This window comes from Rhincodon typus, chromosome 15, assembly GCF_021869965.1.
Source record: "Rhincodon typus isolate 14 chromosome 15, sRhiTyp1.1, whole genome shotgun sequence".
Lineage (NCBI taxonomy): Eukaryota > Metazoa > Chordata > Chondrichthyes > Orectolobiformes > Rhincodontidae > Rhincodon > Rhincodon typus.
Genome location: NC_063346.1, coordinates 20,743,977 through 20,768,750, shown reverse-complemented (window position 1 = coordinate 20,768,750; position 24,774 = coordinate 20,743,977). Strand labels below are relative to the sequence as shown.

Here is a 24,774-nt window from a genome sequence, read left to right as displayed (position 1 = left end):
GAAATGAGGTTGTTGACTTGCTCGCCGAGCTGGCTTGTTTTTGTTCAGACGTTTCAACACCATGCTATGTAACAGCATCAGAGAGACCTCTAATGGAGCGATGTTGTTCTACTCTGCTTGGAATTTATACTGTCTGGTCTGTTATGGTGAGTAGTGTCATTTCCAGTTTTGTTCTGTATGGGTTTGTATATGGATTGTATACTCATCATATCAGACCAGACAGTATAAATTCCAAGCGGAGTAGAACAACACCGCTTCATCGGAGGTCTCACTGATAATGTTACCTAGCATGGTGACAAAACGTCTGAACGAAAACAAGCCAGCTCAGTGAGCAAGTCAACAACCTCACCCACAACCTGAACTACAAATCCTTGCTAAAACTTTAGTGATAGAAACGTTGTGTTAGAGCATGGTGGCAAGGGGAGAGCCAAAATGGAAACAAGGCGAAGCACCTGGTAAAGCACAACTTACCTTGTTGCTGCTGAGTGCTGGTGAGTAGCAGACTGAAAGCTGATGTGATACAGGACAGTTGTTGGAATTGGGCCTGACGCCACGTGCTGAACTGCTGCTGTATGGTACTTTTACCAGACTGTAATGTAAATCCTTACTTTTTAATCCTTTTTTGTATAACAACATTATTTTTTACTCTGTAAGATTTGTACCTAGGTACTTGTACCTAAGATGGTGCCATTAAAAGGCAGCCATTGTAAAAACTTTTCACTGTACTCCTGTACTTCTGCACTGGAGTACAAGTGACAATAAAATATATTCTATTCTATTCTATTCAATTGTTTGGTGCTAGTTTCTGGAACCAGTGACAAAATGAGGTCAGTAACTCCGTTTACAATAAAGATTATATCTTGTCCTTTGACAGTGACTATTGTAGCTATGTCCTTGTTTATTGTGTAAACAAGCCTGCCTGTGATAATTTGTCTTTTTTAATTTTGGGACTATTATCTCAACCCTGCACATGTCCTAGTAAAGAAGGAATGATATATATGAGTGTTATCTTTGACTTTCACTAAGCATGGAGGCAAACTGATACCTTTGATGCGTTGCCTCAGCCAAATATGGCAAATTTAGACAAAGCTTTAAATGTTTTTTAATAGGACTGTGTATTTCAACGTCTTTTCGCCCTTATGGAGCTGATAATTCTTTAATATGTTCAAAACAAACCTGACAAATCAATTTTCGTCAGTTTATGTGCAATGCAGATTTTTACAGGAATAGTGCGCAGCTTGGAGTCAGTTCAGAGTCCGCCTCAACTCGAAGACATTTCAACACTTAATATGATAGAGGATTAGTCAAAAATGTGGCTGCATTTGAAATTTCTCTCCTTTTTAATTTTTACAATTACTTTAAGTCCTCCAGCAGATTCAGGTCCTTGCTTAGAGCATCAACTGGCCTTCGAAAGGAGCTGCTATGAGATTGTTCAGCTGGAGCGTAGTTTTCAGGATGCTCAGAAATGGTGTGAGCGGGGTGGGGGACATATTGCTTTCATCCTGAATGAAGAAACTCAAGAGTTTATCAAGAAGCACCTTGCAGCAGATAAAGACTGGTGGATTGGACTGGCTCCATGGAAACAGAACTTAACACATGATGAAATGGCCACAGATGGTAAGAAAGACTACATGAGAATTAGAATGAGAAAAATCATTCTTTCTGTTTCCTCATCATGAGGCTGAATGTTAACAATATTGCAAATGCTTTATAATATTTTTTCCCATGCTGCAGACTGGTTCCTGTAGAGTTTAATCGAGGTCACCTTTATTCTGCATTAATGCATGATGGAACATTGCTTACTGACAAGAAGTCCCTGATTCAAAGTACTGTGTTGAAGTATTTTGATTATGCACAATTCAGATCATTCTTAGGTTTTTTTGGTGGTACAACTCCAACACAGAATAATGTGTTTAAGACTCATATCCATGACACTATATAAGGTTTGCATTCCTTATCACAATCTAGGTTCTGATTAGAGAGGGAGAGTGTGACTAAAAGTGGAGGCTACTTCCATAAGTACCCTTCTAGTCAACAAATAGCATGAGAGCTGAAGGAGATATCAAATAGTAAATAAAATGGAGAAAAGATATGTATTTATGTGATAGTTTTGTATCTGTTGTTGTCTGGCTCTCATAATTAATGCGATGGTCCACACTGCATTTAATATTCAACCCGGTATTTCTTGAAATTTGGTGGTACATCATCTTCTTAAATCATGACAATCGTTGTGCTTATGGTGATGAAGGAATGACAGTATATATCCAAGAAGGATAATGTGAGATATGGAGGAAAATGTAGGAGTTCTACCTTTATCATTCTATTGGGATCCAATACAGGTAGAATACTGCCACCAATCCTGCTTTCTGTACTGAGTTAAAAAGCTTCTCCCTTTATAATTGGTAGAGGAAAAACCACTGAAGAGTCTTAACAAAAAGAGGTACTTGCCTTATATACCAAGCTGTAGCTCCATAGATGCTGCCAGACCTGCTGGGTTTCCCCAACGTCTTCTGCATTTGTTTCAGATTTCCAGCATCTGCAGTATTTTCCTTTTACTTAAATCACTTCTGAATGTATAAGGACCTTGTGCAAGACTACCTGAGTCTTTGTCTAAAGACTGAGAGACATCATCGAATTGAGTGAAGTTAAAAGAAAATTCAGCATTAGCTCTTTCTAAGTCATTACTTCATTCAATAATGGGATTGTCAAATTAGGCTTAATTCTTTGTTGCAGCGCATCACAAAGAACCTGTCACTCCAGGCATATGTACAAGGGATTTATTTCATTGACCATAAGCAGGTAGCTAAGACTACTTTTTGAAAATTTGAACTTCATATTTGGATTTTGAGTCTTTCATCTTTGTGCAATCCAAATCTAAATTTAAAATATTATTCTACACTTAAATTTGCAAATCTTGATGAATATATGAGTGATTCTCTTATCTCTAAGTTCTTTTTACCAATATTTATTTCCACTGATTGCTTGTTATCTTTGAGCAGATTCTGTATATAACTATTGCATTAAGCAGAAGTACAAACATAAATTCAAAAAATAATAATGAAAATCTTTGTTAGTTTAAGCGGGAAGACTTGATTTCAATCATTCAAGTTGGCAAGGATTATACAGTGGTCCTTTGTTGAATACTTTTGTTGAAAGTAAGCAAAATGTTGGTTGAACTGAAAGCTCCAGGTACATAAGGTGAAAGTACAGAGTACAACTCCCCCATGACATTACCTATCTCCAAGTGCTTGTAATCATTAATAAAAATGTAATTTCCACAAATGGGATAATGGGGATTTGTTCGAATGAAATGTGAAGAACCAAAAAATTAAATTAAGCTCATTGTATTTCCATTGATTAAGGTGTTGCCCAGTAACATATTTTAAAAAAAAATTATTCACAGGATGTGGGTGTCGCCAGTCGGTCCAGCATTTATTGCCCATCCCTAGTTACTCTTGAGAAAATGATGGTGAGCTGCCATCTTGAGTTGCTGCAGTCCACTTTCTCTAGGAAGACCCACAATACTGTTAGGGGCAGTGTTCCAGAATTTTGACCGAGCAATGCTGAGAAAACTTATATTTTTCCAGGTCGGGATGGTGAGTGGCTTGGAGGGGAACTTGCAATGAATGGTGCTCCTATCTATCTAATGTTCCTGTATTTCTAGATGGTAGTGGTCATGCATTTGAAAGATGCTGTCCACAGAGCCTTGGTGAATTTCTACAGTGCAACTTACAGGTAATACACACTGCTGCTACTGAGCATCGGTGGTAGAGTGACTGAATGTTCATGGAAATGGTGCCATTCACGCTAGGCTGCTTTGTCCTGAATAGTGTCAAGCCTCTTGAGTGTTGTTGGGGCTGCACTCATTGAGGCAAGTGGGGAGTATTCCATCACATTCCCGAATTGTGCCTTGTAGATGGCGGGCATACTTCGAGGAGTCAGAAGGTGAGTTACTCGGTATAGGATTCCTAGCCTCTGACCTACTCTTATCACCTCAGTATTAACGGCTGGTCAAGTTCAGTTTCTAGTGAATAGTATGCCCCACGATGATGATAGTGAAGAATTCAGTGATAGTAATTCCATCGAATGTCAGAGGGTGATGGTTAGATTCTCTTTTGATGGAGATGGCCATTGTCTGACACTAACGTGGCACAAATGTTTTCACTTGCCTGCTCAGCCTGGTACTGTCCAGGTCTTGGTGCATTCGGAAGTGGAGTGTTTCAGTATGTCAGGAGTCACAGTGGTGCTGAACATTGTGCAATCATCCGTGAATATCTCCAATTCAAACCTTATGGTAAAGATAAGATAATTGATGAAGCAGCTAAAGATAGTTGGCATAGATTACATGAGAGTAAGTGGGAGGTCATGTTGCGGCTGTACACAAAATTGGTTAGGTCTCTTTTGGAATACCACATTCAGTTCTAATCCCTGCTATAGAAAAAATGTTGTTAAACTTGAAAGGGTGCAGAAAAGATTTACAAGGATGTTGCTGGGTTTGGAGGGTTTGAGCTATTGGAAGAGGCCGAATAGGCTGGGACTACTTTCCCTAGGGTGTCGGAGGCTGAGGAGTGACCTTACAGAAGTTTATAAAATGATGAGGGGCATGGATGACGTGAATAGCCAGGCCATTTTCCCAGGGTAGGGGAGTCCAAAACTAGACAGCATAGGTTTAAGGTGAGAGGGAAAAGATTTAAAAGGGACCCAAAGGACAACATTTTCATGCAGAGGGTGGTGCGTGTATGGAATGCGCAGCCAGAGGGAGTGGTGGAGGAGGGTACAATTAGAATATTTCAAAGGCCTCTGGATGTGTACATGAATAGGAAGAGTTTAAGGGGATATGGCCCAAATGCTGGCAGTGGGACTAATTTAGTTTAGGACATTCTTTCAGCATGGAGTTTTATTGATATTGAAGTGTTCCTGTTTATGAACCAGATCTGAATACAGGTATCTTTACATGCTGAGTGATAGTCAAGAACGTACACGATTTCACTGTTTTTAATCTAACCCCAGATATCCACAAAACCTATTACATAAGTGGGTATGGCTCAAGAAAGAACTCATTAGTTTTTGATGAAGGTATGGATCTGGATCTAGATCCTGGAATTTTTTTAAGAGTTGATTAACATGGGGAGTTGGGGAAATTGACTTTTTTTTTTAGAATGTACTGAGTTGTTTTGTTATGAATGTTGTTGAACAATTTGGAATTTTACGGATTTTGGCCCCTCTGTTGAAATGTCAGCAGACACTTCAGAGCAGGTTGTGGATGTGGATTTGCTTGAAGCCTCCTTGGTTGTTCTTTTCAGCATCATTACAGAACACCCACAAAGCAAGGAAAAGCGTAAAGAAAGAGCTGTGTAATTCTGGTAAAATTGTATTAACACACATGCACTCGATTGAGTCTTCTCTTCACTTGTTTGAAATTGTATCAATGGCCTCTTATCTTAGAGCAAAGATTTGCATTAAACAATCCCCTTACTCAGTTGCTTAATTTGAAATGGATCTTTCAAATCACCTCATAATCCTTTATTCTGATAAAAACAGTCCTGTTTTCCCTAACCTTTCCTTACATTCTGATATTTTGGACCATCCTAGTGAATCTCTAATGTGCTCTCACTATTGTTTCAACATCTTTCCTTTTAGAGTAGAGCACAAAACTGCACATATGGCTCTAAGAATGGTCTTAACAAAAATTCGCTGTAGATTCAAAATTATATCTCAACTTTGCTATTCTAGACTTTTTGATATAAAACAACATTCTGGCTTTTTTTACGTGATCTTATCTATTTGAGGTACTGGCTATATGGTTTTATGAAGCAGAGCCTTCAAATCCTGTTTTCCTCTACTTTATTGAATAATCCTCTATTCAGAGTAAAATTATTATTTTTATTTTCTTTACCCAAATATACCACCTTATATTCACCAACATTGAATTCCATTTGTTCTTTATTAGCTTTCAACATCTTATCAATTTTCCTTTGCAGCTTCATTTGTTCTTCAGAACTAGTTACTTTACCATCTATTTCAGTACAATACTGTCTGTAAGATTGGATGCCATTGCCTTTGGTCTGATATCAAATCAAGAATGTACACAGTGAACAGAACAGAATCCTGTGGGATAACCTACACATTCAAACACGTGGAAAGACTTACCATTAATTCCAGTCTATTTTCTTCTTATTAGCCAGTTTTTAATCCAATTTTCCACTTTCTTAAATAATTACAATTAATTTTCTCCAATATTCTGTTAGATGTAATTCCTTCTCACAGTCTTTGTGGAAGTCCATGTAACAACAAGTGCTTCTAATATAGTAAAAGGTCCAAGTGTGGATTACATCCACTATGTTTGTCTTTATCCTCCATATTTGCCATCTGTACAAAGTACAAAAACAGAAATTGTTAGGAAAGTTCAGCAGTCTGGTAGCATCTGTGAAGTGAGGTCAGAGTTAATGTTTCGGGCCGAGTGACCCTTCCTCAGAAGCGTTAACTCTGATTTCTTTTCATAGATGCTGTCAGGCCTGCTGAGCTTTTCAAACAACTTCTATTTTTGTTTCTGATTTACAGCAACTGCAGTTCTTTTGTTTTTTACCTGTACCAAGTACTTCATCAGTCAGATTCGTCAAACTTCCAATTTGAAATGTATGTTGACTGTGTTTTTCTAGAAAACAATGTTTCTACTCAGATGTTCGGTCATTTCTTCCTTAATTAATGATTCTAGACTTTTCCTATGAACTAATCTGTTATGATCTGGAAAAGTTCTGCCTCTCCTTTAAAATCTCAGTTTAAGTCTAAATTATAATTTCTACAGGCAATGATTTCCCTTTGTCACTGGTGAGCTGTCTAATAGCTGCTGGGCTACTTCATTGTTTTGGCATTGTGCAATAGTATCATAGAACCCCTACAGTGTGGAACCAGGCCCTTCAGCCCAACAAGTCCACACACACACCTTGGTGCATCCCACCCAGACCCATCCCCCTATAACCCACATGTCCCTGAACACTAGGGGCAATTTAGCACAGCTGGTCCACCTAACCTGCACATCTTTAGACTGTGGGAGGAAACTGGAGCACCTGGAGGAAACCCACGCAGACATGAGGAGAACGTGCAAACTCCACACAGACAGTTGCCTGAGGGTGGAATTGAACCCAGGTCCCTGGTACTGTGAGGCAGCAGTGCTAAACACTGAGCCACCGTGCCACCCCAATAGTGTACGCTTTTTGTTTCTAGTTGCAAGCTGATTTGAAATATGTGAGATCACAGACAAAAGTAACAGCTGAGTTAAATTAAGCAAATTTTATATTAGTGAATAGTTTTGCAACAGTGCACGACTTCAGTCATATTCTGTCTTTTACTCACAATTGATGTTTTGTATTTGCCTCTATAGAAGAAGTCCATGTGATATTTAATATAGTTAAAAGTTATTTCAGTCTCTTTTCTTTTTATTTGTTTGATAATTATTGTGACCTCTCTTAGCCTGAAGTTCAGATTCACTCAGTATGCAGTTTGCTACCACTTCAGTGTGTTCTGAGGGTGTAGTGCCTGATGGGATGAAGGTGTCTATGTTTCTCCTCTTACCTGGCCACTTACATGGTTTGATAGAACTCCAAAAGCAGACCTATTCTTAAAAATTGTGCATGTGAGCTCTCAAGAATGCAACAACAGGTTGAACTTGAAGTCAAGGCCTTTAGGCTGTGGATGGAAATCAGCAGCCAAAAGACTCTGGTGACTTAAGAATACTTTTTTAAAATTCATTTTTTGGGATGTGGGCATCGCTGGCTGGTCAGCATTTATTGCCTGTCCCTAGTTGCCCTTGAGAAGGTGGTGGTGAGCTGCCTTCTTGAACTGCTGCAGTCCATGTGCTGTAGGTAGACCCACAATGCCATTGGGGAGGGAATTCCAAGACTTTAACCCAGAGACAGTGAAGCAATGGTAATATATTTCCAAGTCAGGTTGGTGAGTGGCTTGGAGGGGATCTTTTAAGTGGTGGTGTTCCCATATATCCTTATCTTTCTACATGGAAGTGGTTGTGGGTTTGCAAGGTGATGTTTGAGGATCTTTGGTGAATTTCTGCAATGTATCTTGTAGAGAGTACATACTGCTGCTACTCAACTTCAATGGTAGAGGGAGTGGATGCTTGTGGATGTAGTGCCAATCAAATGTACTGGACGGTGTCAAGCTTCTTAAGTATTGTTGAAGTTGACCCCATCCAGACAAGTGGGGAGTGTTCCATCACACTCCTGAATTGTGTCTTGTTGATGGCGGACAGTCTTTGGAGGGTCTGGAGATGGATTACTCGCCACAGAATTCCTAGTCTCTGACCTGCTTTTGTAGCCACTGTGTTTATGTAGTCAGTCCAGTTGAGTTTCTGTTCAATGGTAACCCCTGAGATGTTGATAGTGGGGGATTCAGTGATGGTAACACCATTGATATTAAGGAACGGTGTTTAGATTTCCTCTTATTGATGATGATCATTGCTTGGCATTTGTGTGGCACGAATGTTACCTGTCACTTGTCAGCCCAAGCCTGGATATTGTCCAGATCTTGTTTCAGTTGAACATGAACTGCTTCAGTGTCTGAGGAGTCATGAGTGTTGCTGAAAATTGTGCAATCATCAATGAACATCCCCACTTCTCATCTTATGATAGAGGGAAGGTCATTGGTAAAGCAGCTGAAGATGGTTGGGTCATAATGCTCAGTTTCAATGGGATTCTCAGAGAGCGTAGCCACAGAAAAATTAAGGAAACTGGAAGATGCATGAGTTACTGAACTGCTGGAAAACCAACTAATTCTATTATGTCTGATTTCAGTCAGTTCATGTGATCAAGGGATCCATCTAAAGCTAATAGTTGACATGTGTAGATCAGGGTTTGATGACACTAGGTTGGATATAGGTATCATTTTAAGCCAAGTCTGAATGGGTCCAAGTTTAGATAAAAACTTTTGCTGGCTGGGGGATCGGGTAGCTTGCTTTCACTCGGCCAATTGGCTCAATGGATTCCCAAGTCAGTAATGCAACAAACCCTGAACTGATAGTTTCCCTCACTGTTCTGCCTGCATTAGAAGGAATGGACAGCGGTTAATTGAGCATCAAAGGCTTTGCACATGCTGTCTACATTTGCCCATCAATTTATGTTTCCTATGTGTGCAGGAATGAAGAAGCAGAAATTTTACTAACATCGTCTAACTTAACAATTTGCTCAATATTTGGCTGTGGGAGTCTCGGTCAAATAATGATTGCCTAAATAGACTTTGCATTTGCATTTTTTGGCAGCATCTTTGCAAAAGACCTTCCAGCAGCAGGGCCAAAAGCTGGTTAACTCTTTAACAGCCGAACTACTCTGTAAAATCTTTAGAAATCAGTCACACTCACAGCGAATTCACTTAATGGTTTTTGAACATCAATTAAATTAGTTGCAAATATATTAACATTTGGGAAAATTTCACTAATTTTAACTGGCAAACAATATTCCATTAAAATAAAAGCAAAATACCACAGATGCTGGAAATCTGGAATAAAATCAAAGTGCTGGAGAAACTCAGCAGGTTTGGCAGCATCTATGGAGACAGAGAAACAGAGTTATGTTTTGAGACTGATATGACGCTTCTTTAATCTTAGATTAGTCAATTTTGAAATCCTCAGGACAGAAAGTAAATGCAACCTTGAGTTTTTGAGGTTGTGTAAACAGCTATTTGAAGTCAATAAAAAGAATCATCGGGCTGTCAGATTTGTTCCTGATACAATCCCCTACAGTGTGGGAGCAGGCCATTTGGCCAATCAAGTCCACACTGATCCTCTGAAGAGCATCCCACCCTGACCTAGAAAGATTTGCTGGCTCTGTATTCCTTTCTGCTCCTATTAATACCTGAGTATTTTAATGGCAGTGCTGGTAAGGTCATTTACCTTCCTGCAGCCCTGTCTACTCTTCAGTCTCTGCCCTTCATTCTGCCAAATTGCAAGCAATAACGTGGGAGGCTGGGATAGTTTCAGCCTGAAGAGTACTCGCGTTTGGTTTTCCTATATTGATGCAGAAATTAAAGCCAGAATTCCTTAGTTAAGTGCTTGTTCCTAGAAAATTGTGAATTGCTTGCGGTAAAGAAAAGGACAGCAATGGTCTCAGCATGTGTGTAAATGAAAAATTATAATTTACTACTCAATCTTTCCATTTTAGCACTTACAGCAGTGATTTAATATGACAAAATTATCAGTAAACCCTCTTGCATACCATAATATTTTGATATATGTGCAATTTTAAAAAATAAATTTGCGCTTTAAACTTGTAATAATTTTGTCTATAAATGTTTCTTGAACAACAGTCCTGGCCTGGCTTGATGGTACCAATATCACATATAATAACTGGTCCCCAGAACATCAATCCTCTTCAGCAGTGACTTGTGCTTACATCCTCAAGAACTCTGGACACCACTGGATGGGTACAACCAACTGCAACCAAGAGTTTTACTTCATTTGTGAATTGGGTAAACAAGGTTTATTTTCTATTTCCTCAGTGCTGGAGTCAATGTAGATCCTGAAATAGCATAGTGTGGTATGGCATAATATTAGTAGTTTAATGTAACAGAGTGCTGTACACAAACAAAATAATCCCTTTTCGTAGATCTTAATTTCCTTCTCTCCACCATTCTGCTGAAATTCTGATGCTTCTCTGCAAAGTTTTCTTGCCGGCATTTGTTTTTAATTTTACGTGGAGTCTTTAACTTATTGATCGTATTGAAATATACAAGATGCTGAGGGGGCTTGACAGAGTAGATGTTGTGAAGATGTTTCTACTCGTGGGGGAGTCTCAAACGAGGAACAGAGTTACAGAATAAAGGGACACATTGAAAACTGAGGTGTGAAGGAATTTCTTGTCCCAGAGGGTACTGAATGTCTGAGCTTCTCTATCCCAGAGAATTCTTAAAGTTGGATCACTGTAAGTATTTATAGAGGCAGTAGATAGATTTTTGAGATATAAGGGAGTTAGGTCTATGATGAGCTGTCATGAAAGAGGAGTTGAGGCCTGGAACAGATCAGCCATGTCTTCATAGAATCCCTCCAGTTTGGAAGCAGGCCATTCCACCTATTGAGTCCAAACCAACCCTCCAAAGAACATCCCACCCTGACCTACCCTCCTACCCCATCCCTGTAACCCTCAATTTCCCATGGCTAATCCGCCTAGCCTGCACATCCCTAGACACTACAACAATTTAGCGTGGCCAATCCACCTAACCTGCACATCTTTGGACTGTAGAAGGAAATCGGCACATCAAGAGGAAACCCACATTGACATGGAGAGAATGTACAAACTCCACAAAGGTGGTGGTCCAAGAATGGAAGTGAACCCGGGTCACTGGTGCTGTGAGGCATCAGTGCCACCTTATTGAATGACAGGGCACACCTTAGTGGACAAATTCCTGCTCCTATTTCTTAGGTTCCTAAACCTCACTCTGTCTCCAATATCTTCTGGATGACTTCCACCATCCACTTATCATGAATTTTATGGCCTCCTGATGTCATACTTGACAGCAGAGGGGGTGCATGCAAAATAAAGCATGTGGTCAGCATGCTGCTTTCCTGCCTCTTCCCAACCTGTCCCACATACTACTGGGTGGGCCAAGCATATGTCAGAAAGTCAACCTGCCCTTAGGCTTATTAAAGCCCTTAAGTGAATAATTCATGGCCTTGTCCCCTCTCCTCTGCAATTGTTTAATCTGGAGAGTAAGCAGAAGCAAGGCAGGCAGCTGACAGCTTGAACAGAATGGGGTGGATATCTTCTTTCAGGGGACTCACTCCCATGCCCCAGTTTTTCCACTTCCTCCTCCTGCTCATCGGCGTCTCCCAGCCGTGCCCACCCAAGATCCCCAGAATTGCTTGAAGTCAGGTCCCTGTCTTCTCTTCTTTCTCAGAACTGCTTGTGGTTCCAGCAATGGCCACTACTGTCTTCCATCACAGCTAGAACTAGACAGCTGCCAGCCAATCAGATTGGTTGGCAACAGTCTACAATTGGACAACCCGTCTCTCAGGCCTAGAGTCTCAGTCTGCATTAATTAAAGCCATTTCCTGTGTATTATCACTGCGGGCCTGCCACGTTTCACCTTGGCAAGGTGCTGAGCAACAATTAGGTCAGGGAAGAATGGTACTGGAGGGGCAGGTAATCTATTCCATTCCCATCCCCCCGCCCCAATAAAATCCAGCCCCTTATTTCTGATACACGCGCTCCCTTTTACTTTTGTACCTTTCGTATTTAATTGCATGTTGCTTAAGACACCAAGGTCAAGAAATTTAATGATGCCACACAATTTGTCGTGCACCGAAGCCTCAAATTTGAGAGGCAGCATGCACACATTTCACACTGTATGCTTACGACGCACCATTTTGGTAAAGGGGCCTTGAATCGGAAGCTTAACTGAAGGAGGTACGTGAAAATGAGGTTTCTGTGTCAGAGTCCCCAAGTGAACACCTGTTCTAAGTATTGGAATTGGAAATGAGGAATCAAAGTGAAAGCATATGTGTCCAATGACTATCTTCTAGAATTTGTTAGCAATTTAGTATAATTCAAGAGGCCAGATAGGGTGGCATAAGACTTTAGTGGCAAGACACACAGGGTTTGTCCCTGAAATTGGAAACTCTTACCAAACCTTGAATTCTTAGCCATCTTACCTCTGTTGTTGGAAGAATTTGAAATTGGGATGAGTAAATGTTGGAATTTTTATATTTAGTACATTATGCATTTTACAAGTTGTGCCATTGTGAAGTGGATGAGAAAGCACCATTAGGTGATAAGAAGGTACGTATGAGCTGACCATTAATGATGTGATATTTTCTATTTTCTATACAGTAAATTTGCTTTTCTCAAGTTGTGTTGTCTTTATCTTAGAGTCTGACCGAGCATTTGCCTGTGATCACTTTAATGCTACACTACAGTGCCCATCTGGGAATGTAATTGAAATTGATAGCGGCTTTTATGGCCGTAAATCTCTCGCTTACTGTTCAGCTGAGATTGTAGCTCCAACTGAGTCAGAGGAATGCAGCTGGATTGATGTGAAAGAAGAAGTGGCAGGTAACTGTTTTGTGATAACTGCCGACAGGTTAAGTACCATATATAGAATTTCCTAATCTGTTTTATACACCTTATATTTTTGTCTGTTTAAGATAATGGATGGAAAATTTGGATGTTTGTACTTTACATCTTCTGTTCCAAAAACTATTCTTTGTTTGAGACTGTAGTCAAATGACCAGCCTTGAGTGCTATGTCAACAACATTCTGGTACAAGTCACTAAGTGATGCTGAAGAGAGACATGAATTTTTGTTTACTTCACAGCATCTGGCAAATCATTGTTAAATCTATTACATCATTGTGTGTGGAAGATAATTAATGGTTTTATACATCTGAATAGTTGCGCAACCATGTGGATTTATTGGTAGAATGTTCATTTTGGGAAGTTTTAGAATGTCACATTTCTTTAGGAAACAAATATAACTTAGAATTTTATCTTTAAGGACAGTGCCAGGGGCTACAGGCGTGCCAATCTACAGCCGATCAGGCATCCTTTGGAAATCTTTGTCCAAGATTAGGCAATTACCTTGTCATAGACTACCATTGCAAAGAAGGTAGGAAATGCAACTGCAAAATTTCTTGTCAACAATCTCAAAAGCAGTAGCAGGATTAAATCACCCTGAGTGAAACTAGTGTAATAAACCTCAGACATTTGCATGAAATTATTTTTCTGCTATTTCAATCAAGAGATTTGGACTTTGCTTCCGTAATCAATTGAAAACCTCCAACAACATGGGGCTGCTCCTATATCTTATGGTCCTATTCAAAGCTGATGGGGGGAAAGCAGGAGAATGGGGCTGAGAAACATATCAGCCATGATCAATGGGCTGAATGGTCTAATTCTGCTCTTATATTTTATGGCCTTATGAACATGGACAGAGTGACCATTTGAAAAGCTGTAAATAAGGTCAAAGATGTTAGACATGCAGAAATGCTCTGATGTTGACAACCCACTACAGTGAAATTGTTCCACAGGATTAAACCTCTCATGAAACTTTAAATTTGTGTGATATTTTACTTAGGTCTCCTTTTGCTGGTGGATGACATGTACTCAATCCTAGAAAATGTCACCATCTCTCCAAACTGGTTGCTGCATCCATATTCTGGAAACCTCACCTGCACACTTAACACTGGCGATGGCTTTGTGATTGATCCCTATAATCCACTGCTGTGAGTAATGCTTGAAAATAAGATTAGCAGAAATAATCCTGCACTTCTTGGTATCCTGGAGTTCGGTCATCTTTTGATTTACTTAAAAATAGCCCAAACAACTGACCACACTTCCTTTTTATCTCTTGTTTTGAACATCTTTGCTGCCTAGTTCCTGAAGTTAGACACAGGGTGCGAATAACCTATTGTTCATCAGCATTCTCAAAATATTTTATGGTAAAGGCAGGTAGATTCTTGTTAGGCAAAAGAATCTAAGGTTATCAATAGGTTGAGGGGAATTTGGAATTGGAACACCAGAGGTCAGCCATGACCTTATTGAATGTTGGAGCAGGCTCCAGGGGCCAAATGGATTACTTCTATTCTTATTTTGTTATGTTTGTATGGAATCAAAGGCTGACAATGATCTTTTTTCATCAAATGCCAGCCACCAATAATCTACAGATGCCAATGTATTTTGTCTTATTTAAGTTAGGCAGAGACTTAAAGTGAACGCCACTTGTAAGAAGCATTACGTGTAGCCAAATTATAGAATGTACATAAAACGTCCATTGGGTAGAATGAATGGATAACACCACTGTTTGTGAGCTTGCTGTGTCTTGAAGTGTGTAACTGCCAGACTAGCCTGCAGCAGAGGCTGAGAGAAACAATATGAGGACAGTACTGAGTTGACCGAGCTCATCCTCAGCAATCTGCCTATGGCAGATGTATCTGTCCAAGGCATTAGCTGTAGGAGTGATCACTGCACAGTTCTCGCGGATATGAAGTCCCATCTTCACACTGAGGATATGTCTGTTTTAGTGCTAACTGGGATGGGTCAAACCAGATCTAGCAGTTTAAAAAAGAGCAATATTGAGACACTCTGGATCAGCGGCAGAATTGTATTCCATCACAACCTGTAACTTCAAGGCCCAACATATCATTCACTCTACCAGCTCCACAAAGGCAAGGGATCAATTCCAGCTTGATAAAGCACGTAGGAGAGTATGCCAGGACAAGCACCAGGTGTAACTAAAAATGTGGTGTCAACCTGGTGAGGGTTCAGCTGAAATCATATTGATTCTACTATATCGAAACAACCCAGTTCGTCCAACTGATCTCTGCTGTTTATACACTCTACCAAGACTCATCTCTTTCTAATTATATCTTCCCATGCTGCTGATTTGTTCCCTTCTCCTCATGTGTGTATTGTTATGATTCCAACTGATGTTATTACTGACACCTGGATTGATAAGAGCATATGTTGCTTTCTTGTTTTTTTTGGTGAAGTCATTTGCACTAAAACACAAACACTCAATGCTGCAGATATGGGTTTCATAACAAAACAGACATTTATTATTCCCAGGTCTCTATCCCATTGAATTCTTATCCCTCTAGGAACAAATGAGCACCTTATTCCACTTACAAAATTGAACAACTACATGTAGTTTTCAGGTTTTATGTTTCTGTTCGTTACCTATATCTCTTCTTGCTACCCTGTGATCTGGAAGTGATAATGACAGATACTGGTTTTGATTTTCGAGAATGGTGTTATCTGGAATATGATTCACATCCTCAGGATTGCATCCATTTGAGATAGTATAAATGATTCAGTACTATGTTCTTCATTTTAAGTACTGTATTTGTAAGCTTTATCTTTTTTACCAAAAATTTATCAATGTCCAATTGACCATTCTGAACAATTTCATTTAACAATGGAAGTTGTTTTGTGTATAATTCAAAAATATCATTCTGTTCACATTTTTACATGGTTAACACTTTGTATAAAGAAGAAAATACTGAATTTTGAAGTATCACAATGTTTTTCCAGTAAAATATTTTGCAAATGCTAAGAAATGCCATTTTTAAAAGTTAATGAATGTCCAAGTTTCAAAAGATATTCGGTATCAAAAGAGTTTTCCAAAAAAATGCATATTTTTGTTAGCAATATTCAAATTCTGTACTAACAAATGGCTATTAGCAAATCAAGAAATTAAACTTGCATGGCTTTCCTCTTTCCAAATGCTCTAAATTTGGATCGAATTGTTCATTATTTGAACCTTATCTGCCTTTTGTCCACTCACAATGTTCGCCTGTTTGTATCTTTATTTTTGTTCAGTCCTCCACATTATTTGCCACACACCCCACTTCGGTACGCTCCAATTTCAACAGCATGCCTCAAAATTCTGAATCCCATGAGTTGTGAATGTGAAAAAAGGATGATGTCAGCAAAGATCTTTGTGGAACAGTGTTTCCCACTGCTTTACTGTTTCAAGGACATCCATTAAGTCCACCCGTTCTTTTTGTCGCTATCTTTCAATCAATTCTGACTCTCTTGTTCCTTACCAATGATTCACCGTGAGTCTCTGATGGGACACATTTTCAAAGACATCTTGAAAGCCCACTTCACATGAATTGCATTGGCTTGTCTATTCTTTGTGTTAATTCTTTAAAAAGCTCTTTTTGCATCAGTGCTTGCAAAATATAGTGAAAGTGCCCCTGGGAAGTAGAGAGCTGATAAATTTCTCCCACAGAACATAACTGTGTTTTCTGCTGGAATTAAGTGCAATGTAGGCAGAAATTCATGCACTGTGTATCCATTCTATCTTTCTATCTGCTATAGACCTATACTGTTGACTTAATTTTCTCTGACTTTACTGGCATGGCAAGTAACAGTAAAAGGTCAAATCATTCAATTATTCTGGTTTGTGCACAGTTCAGATGATAATAATTAAAAAGTGAACATGTATTATTGAAAAATAAAAGCAGAAGTGTTTTATTTTGGATAGACTAAGCCTATATTTGGTAGTCAGTGACTCCAAAATACAGAAATATATCTCATAAAAGTAATAAGATGCTTCCATTCTTTTAATGCTGGAATTAAATTCTATGAAGATTATTCATATTTTTTCTGAAATACAAAAACCTGTGACACTACAAACTAATCAGATAACTAAATTTAAAACTTTTGAATATTGAATCATCACCAATGACACAAAATGGCAACAATACATTTCAAATACATTTACCAAAGGAAATATAAGAGGTATTTACAGAGAAAATCTTGACTTAATGAAATCAACATTACTCATTAGAACGTGATTCTCCTCACTTTTACCTGTTGTAGATTTCAACTGGATTATTTTTACTGTTTTGTAAAGGCCTTCAAGCGATGTGACTCACAGATATATGACCCCAGGACTCTTCACTATCAATGTTGAATGTACAACTAGCGAATGGCATGTGGCAGCCCAGAAAACTGTATCCATCCAACAACCAATCAGTGGTTTTGGAATCATCAAGTGCTGCAATGTTAATCAGTCAGAAGACAATAATGACTGCAGTGTTCTGTACGGGGATCCACTTTGGATTCAGCTTGAAGTTGAAGAAGGTACAGTTTATTTTCCAGGTGTGGTTGTGTGAATATATGTATACTCTATGCATTTGTTTATCTTTTGATATAAAGTAACTGTCACATCACATAAAATAAGCAGCGTAGGCCATAATGACAAAAAAGAGTGCTGTTCAGGGCAGTAGCCTACTGTTGCCTATGAGAGAACTGGACAGACTTCAGCATGGGCAGGTGAGAAATGGATCAGGTTGGGTCGGGATATTTCTTCAGCAATGGAGTTATAACTCACTCAGAGATAGTAAGAACTGCTGATGCTGGAGTCAAAGATAACACAGTGTGGAGCTGGAGGAGCACAGCAGGCCAGGCAGCATCAGAGGAGCAGGAAAGTTGACGTTTTGGGTTGGGCTCCTTATATCCAAGAAATGGATCAGATGTGTTTCACATAAATGTCAAGTAATGTACATCTGTGACAAGTGAAGATCTGAGAACGTCTGAGAACGGAATTGTGATTTGTCAGTGAAGGGATATTACCGGGGAGACACAGTATATAAAAGTAGACAACATTAAGATTATTGACAGGAATTTAGAGATTGATGACCAAGAAATTATCACTCATTTTCTGTCCCTCCCAACAATCTATAGGCCCAAGGGAAACATGTTTGGTTCGAAGGCAATTGCAGCAGCTGTGATAACTGCATAGATACAACTAGAACAATTAGTGGACACCTGTAAATGAATTCTACTTTAAATAGTACAAATATACACCACAACCTAGTGATTCTATGGGCCTCTGGACTCACTGTAGAAACATTGGCAGAAATCAGCAGAATCCTTCGAATTGTGTTTTGAAAATTGATCTGCCAAAATTAGAGCAAAAGAATAGGGAACATTCTGCAAAGTTAATCAGCAATACATATACGTTTTAAAACATATATTTTATGGGCTGTGATCAGTTTTGTTTAGAAGAGTCTGATTTTAAAAAAAGTTCAGAATAATTATCCTCAAATTTCTGCTTTATACAGGTACAGATGTGACGTATGTTGTACGAGCAGGAGCTGTTGTCCTTCATACATTCACTGTGTTCAGAGGAAGCAGACCTCAGAATGTCACAATAGAAGGTGCTGCTCAGCTTCAGATAGGACCAGGCATACATCAACTAACCATTCTTGCTAAGAATAATGTGACAACTCACGAGTTATCTCAGAACATTACGGTTCAATTGGTGGAGCCAATCAAGGATTTGCAAGCTACTGTAAATTCAGCAGTTCTGGAGTTGGGAAATGATCTCACTGTTAACATCTCAGTGTCCAGTGGTGCCCCAATTGAGCTACAGTTTGAATTTATTGGTCCAAAGGAGACGTTTTCTGAAGCCATTGAAATTCCTGATGGAAACGTGGGGGCTTACAGCATTCCAATGAATTCTGAAGGTAACACAATTTCCTTGCCATTTTGCAGGAGTATTTACCAAAATGTCTGCATTTACTGGATTATTATTAACTGAATGATTGTTTGTTTCAAATAATCATGCATCAAATGAGGATTGACTTGAGTCAGGAAATCAGGATATCAAGATTTAAATGGAATGATAAAGTTAGCTAGGACCCACAGATATATTTATTTCCATCAAGTTATCAAAACTGTGGTCCCACATTTGGGAGTTGGGGGGGGAAACTGGCAGCAACTCTGGGCAAATTATGTAGACATCCAATTTTAGCCAAACAAAATCACCTCTGGGAAATCTGCCAGAAACCTGTATAATTGGACAAAAGGATGGCTCAGTGGTTAGTACTAGTGCCTGACAGCACCAGGGACCTGGGTTCAGTTCCAACTTTGGATGATTGTCTGTGTGGTGTTAGCACATTCTCTCTGTGTCTGCGTGGGTTTCTACTGGGTTGTCTGGTTTCCTCCCATAGTCCAAAGATGTGCATATTAAGTGGATTGGCCATGCTAAATTGCCTGTATTATTGAGGAGTTTGATTTATTTATTGTCTATAGATGTATTTTCTTACAAAATACAGTGAAAAGTGCTAATGTGCAGACTAGGTGGATTAACCGTGTTAAGTGTGGGTTACGGGAATAGGATAGAGGACTGGGTCTGGGTGGGACCTTCAGAATATCAGTGCAGACTCAATGGGCTGGATGGCTTTTTTCTGCATTTTAGGGATTGTATGATTCTAATTCCCAAAAGATTCAGGGGCTTTATCTTTAACATGAGTCCTTCCTTAGTTAGAACACTTGTTCCACAGAGCATTCACCATCATTAGACAAGTGAAATCTAGAAACAGCTGTCATCGTTGATATATTGATTCTAATTATACTGATATCAACTTTATTTTCCACCAATCTGCAGGTACTATTCTGGTTAGAGGGAATGCCATCAATGCGGTTTCTAGAGTTAGTTTTAATGTTGGAAATATCACTGTTGTAGCAAATACTTCAAATCAAATACACCGTGATATGGATGATGGAGGTAAATATTGTAATGTTTTATTTGATTATAAATAACATCAGCATGTCCTACTATCATGTAACTTTTCACCTCTTTGTTCACGCTAGAAGCTGTGAGAAGATTTAAAGTGCCACAGAACCAAAACAGAAAGCGCTGGAGAAACTCTGCAGATCTGACAGCACCTGAGGAGAGATTAAAAAGTTAACATTTTGAGGGCAATGTGATTCCTCTTCAGAACTGAAGAGTGACATTGAAAAGTGATGGGATTTAAACTGCAGGGAGAAGTGGAGATGCCCAAGTAGAACAGATGGGATGATCCAAGGAAGGTTAGAGGATGAGGGTGTCACAGAACAAAAGGTAGACGGAGTGGGATTAGGTACAGAGGAAGGAGTCAAATCAAGAGTCAAATCAAGAATGTCAGTGTTGATGAAAGCACAGTCATAAAAACCAGAGGCTCAGAATGTCCTGGGAGGCGAGTTGAAGAGCTGTCAGTAGGGTTGGGAGAGGGGGAGGTGCTAAACCAAACGGAGGACAGACAAAAAAGTCTGAAGTTGTTGAATTTAATCTTGAGTTGGGAGGGCTATAAAAGTGCCTAAACAGAAGATGAGGTGCTGTTCTTCCAGTTTATGTTGGGATTCACTGGTATAGTAGACATAGGATAAAATTGTGTCTGTGAGCACATGGTGCTACATTGAAATGGCTTCTGACTGGAAAGTCAGGGTTATGCTTGAAGACTGACATTTCCGCATTCGCCCTCCCCAGTTTAGAGGCACCACATTGTAAGTAGGGAATACAATAATCTAGATTGAAAGAAATGCATGTAAATCACTGTTTCACCTAGAAAGTGAGTTTGAAGCAAGTTTCTCTTTTACATCCTTCCTCCTCACTGACAGATGATGTTCCTTGGACCTACTGAGCTTCTCCAGTGTTTTCTGTTCTTTTCTCATATTTGCAGCATCTGCAGTATTTTGTTATTATGACCATAGAAATATACTTCCAATGTCAATTCATCCCATACTCAGACAATACAAACATTTAGGACGCCAGCCTTAACTCAATGGTAACATTCCCACCTCTGAGTCAGCAAGATGTAGATTCCAGTTCCACTCTGATGACTTAAGCATATCTTTGGTGTAGTTAATAACTGTAGGTCATGTGGTGCAGTGAATAGTGTCTCTGCCTCTGAGCCAGAAGTTCAAGTCCCATCCCAGGAATGATAGTCAAGGAAGACATATTTGTAATGTGATCACGTGTGTTGAGTATCAGTCCACAAAATGTACCAATGGCCAGTAGTAAGATTGAGAGTGATTCCTGACCAACCAAATGTGGAAAGAAAGTTGAAGCCCTTACAACACTAATCAAAACTCCAGACTTCTTCCACTTGGTTTACGCCTGCCATTGAAGTCGATGGGACCGAATACTGGGCAGCATGACCATATAACCCATGTCCTATTTCATTCCACTAGAACTGATTTCATCTGAATCTGTAGGCAATGCATTTGTTGTCCATTAGGGAGAAAGTACTTTTTCTTTATTACCCAACAATTAATTACGGCTTTGCACACAAATACTGTGTGATTCTTGTCTGCAGAACTACAATTTATAAGTTTCTTGCATAAGGTTTTGAGAAGATTTGTAGCTCGGGTTGTGGATGAGGTTGTAGACTTGCTCGCTGAGCCGGTGTGCAAAGCGGGGCAGAATACCAATGCTTCACTGGAGGCACACTGGCGATGTTACCTAGCAGGGTGATGAAACGTCTGCAATCAAACACACCTCGGTGAACAAGTCTACAATCTCAGGTTTCTTGCAATTTTATTTCTTTTGTTACAGAAAATGATTGTTACAAAATACACATGCACAACATTCTATGTGAAGTTCAATTTGTTCAGATCTTTAGCATCAGTAGTACTTTGATATGAATCTGGCTCAAAAACAGAAATTGCTAGAAAAGCTCAACAGGTCTGGCAGCATTTGTGGAGAAATCAGAGTTAATGTTTCGGGTTGAGTGAACCTTCCTCAGAATCTAGCTGCTTTACTTTCTTAATATATATTATTACAGTCAAATATAGCTTTGACTCTCCTATCCATATATCCCGACCAATTTAATTCACAAATTAATTCATTTAAGGAAAAGTGATTGAAGGAAAAGGGAATAAAAGGAAAAGGGCCAAGGCTATAAACATTACTCCAGAATCGTATGTTGCTTCCATGTAGGTCAAGGGTAAAAGATGTCATAGAGCAGCTGCAGGATATTCATCAGAGGCTAGGTGATCAGCCAAAGGTCATGGTCTGATGGTATCATCAATATCGGTAGAAAGGGGTCATGGTCCGGCAGTCAGAATTTGTCAAAGTAGGCAGAAAATTAGCCAGCAGGAACTCAAAAGTAGTAACTTCTGGATTACACCCAGTGCCACATACGATTTGCTCCAAAATTGGAAGAAAAAACAGATCAATACATGGCTGGAAAGTTGGTGGAACAGGTATAGCTTCAACTTCCTGGAACACTCTGGGGAGATGACACCTGTATTAGCCGGTTACAGCTGAACAGAGTTCGTTTTGGGGTGTAACACTGTATGCACGTGATGGCAAGGAGTATAATGAACAAGATTGGTGAGTTATGGGAGCAGATTGCTATGTGGGCTTGTGATGTTGTAGTGATATCAAAGATCTAGTTCAAGGAACAGTTGGATTGGGTGCTAAGTATTCCTGATTTCAGGATGTTGAAGAAAGATAGGAAAGGAAGAAAAGGAGGAATGGTGGTTTTGGTTAAGGACAGTATAGCAGTGCTGGAAACAAAAAATATCTCCAAGAGTTCAAGGACAGAATCAACTTGGCTACAGCTAAGGAGCAAGAAGCATATAATTATATTTCTCAGCATACTTTGCAGACCACCACTTAGTAAAAACAGAGTAATGGAACAACTCTGCAAGAAAGTTACAGACAGGGGGAAGCATTCTAGAGTAATTTAAATGGGGGACTTTATTGCCCAAATATAGACTGGGATAGTGAAAGTTTTAAGAGCGGTGAGGAGCAAATGTTTTTAGTTTGTGTTCAGGAGAATTTTCTGCAATAATGTGTGCCAAGTCCAACAAGAAAGGAGGCACAGTTACACTTGGCTCTTGGGAATAAAGTGGGCCGATATCAGTGAGGGAACATGTATGGAACAGTGATCATTGTATCATAAGGTTTAGGATGATGTTGGAAAAAGACAGAGGGCAATCCAGTTTAGGAATAATTAGCTAGGAGAGAGCCAACCTCAAGGGGGTAGAACAGAGCTGAATGTGGACAGGACATTAGTTCATCTTCGGTTGGCATATTGTGTACAGTTCTGGACACCAAACCTTCAGAAGGATGTGAACGCTGTGAAATAAGTGCAGAAGAGGTTTATGAAAATAGTTCTAGTCTGAGAAATCTTAGTTATGAAGGCAGGTTGGTGAAGTTGATACTGTTTACCTAGGAGAGGAGAAGGCTCGGGAAGAATCGATAGCAGTTTACCAAATCATGAGAGGTCTGGACAGAGCAGGCAGGAAGAAATATTACTGTTCATAAAAAGATCAAGAATAGGCAGGCAGAGATTTCAAATGATTTACAAAAGAAATAAGTACGGTGAGAATTATTTTTTCACACAGCAAGTAGTTAGGATCTGGAGTGTACTGCCTGAAAGTAGAGGGAAGTTCAATCAAGACGTTCAAGATGATTAGTTAAACAGGGATGATGTCTAGAGTTATGAGGAGAGGGTGGGAGAATGGCACTAATTCATGATGCTTATTCAGAGAGCCAGTGTTGACGTGATGGGTTGAATGGCCTGTTTTTGTACTGTAACAAGTCTGCGATTCTTGTTGTGGAAAATGAACTCAAATTGGGCTGTTTGTGTTCAACAATGTATTACCGTGTTGTAATCTGTATTTAATTAACACATGATTTTAAAAGCATGTTATCGAGCTCAGAATGTTTTTTTTTTGACAATTTAAACCTTCATGAATAAATATGGATAAAGATCATTTGCCAATCTTCAATTATTCATTTAAATAAACTCAGGATTAGAGGATCCATCTGTGAATGTTTTGAATAAAAGTTTGTTCAAACAGTCGTCTCATCAAAGAATCTCAACCTGAATATCAATCTTCAATTCTATTTTAAATTTGTGCTTCAAATTTTTACTAGGAGTCTTGTGTTTTAAAAAACACAGACCCCATGCAAAACTTGGGAAATGATTAATCTCTCACCAAATTCTGAAGCCTATTTATAGATAAATTAACTTAAATTCAAAAGCTTAATTGCTGTCATTGGATTCATGAAGGAATGTTTCACTCAAGTTTATATGTGTAACAAGCTCTGTCTGAGTACATTTATAATTCTATTCCCAGCATAAAACCTCATTGTGCTGAACGCAGATCTGGGCTACTGTTCGCCACCAGCTGAGCTTTTTACTATGAGCAGAGCCAGACAAAATATTATATTACTGCCAGCATATTTTTTTCTCTGTAATATGATTTACAAGATGTAGAAAGATGATCTTTTTCTCATTTAATCACTGGAGCTAATGGCTTTGATCTTCGTCACAAACACTGACTTCAACCATTGCCCGGGCAACTGAGGTTAAACTGCTTCCATCTTAGACTCATATATAATCCCAGGATATAACTGCATCATTACTAAGCCCACCTCTGTGACATTTCCCAACTCCACCCATCTCAACTCACTTGCTGCTAAACCCACAAAATACTTCTGCTCTATTTTGACTTCTATCATACTCCAGAACAACTTCTCACATCCT

The 24,774-nt window shown here is 39.2% G+C and overlaps 1 protein-coding gene across 1 annotated transcript in view; it reads left to right on the top strand.

Annotated features, from left to right (window-relative positions):
* Positions 1-409: 409 nt before the first annotated feature.
* The window catches only part of pkd1l2a (polycystic kidney disease 1 like 2a), a 102,055-nt gene continuing 77,690 nt past the window's right edge, over positions 410-24,774 (top strand). The window contains exons 1-9 of the mRNA XM_048605964.1: positions 410-491; positions 1,375-1,617; positions 10,312-10,473; positions 12,870-13,052; positions 13,494-13,604; positions 14,073-14,220; positions 17,358-17,587; positions 18,571-18,975; positions 19,899-20,018. Coding sequence (XP_048461921.1) covers positions 410-491; positions 1,375-1,617; positions 10,312-10,473; positions 12,870-13,052; positions 13,494-13,604; positions 14,073-14,220; positions 17,358-17,587; positions 18,571-18,975; positions 19,899-20,018 — 1,684 coding nt within the window. The remainder of the gene's footprint in view (positions 492-1,374; positions 1,618-10,311; positions 10,474-12,869; positions 13,053-13,493; positions 13,605-14,072; positions 14,221-17,357; positions 17,588-18,570; positions 18,976-19,898; positions 20,019-24,774) is intronic.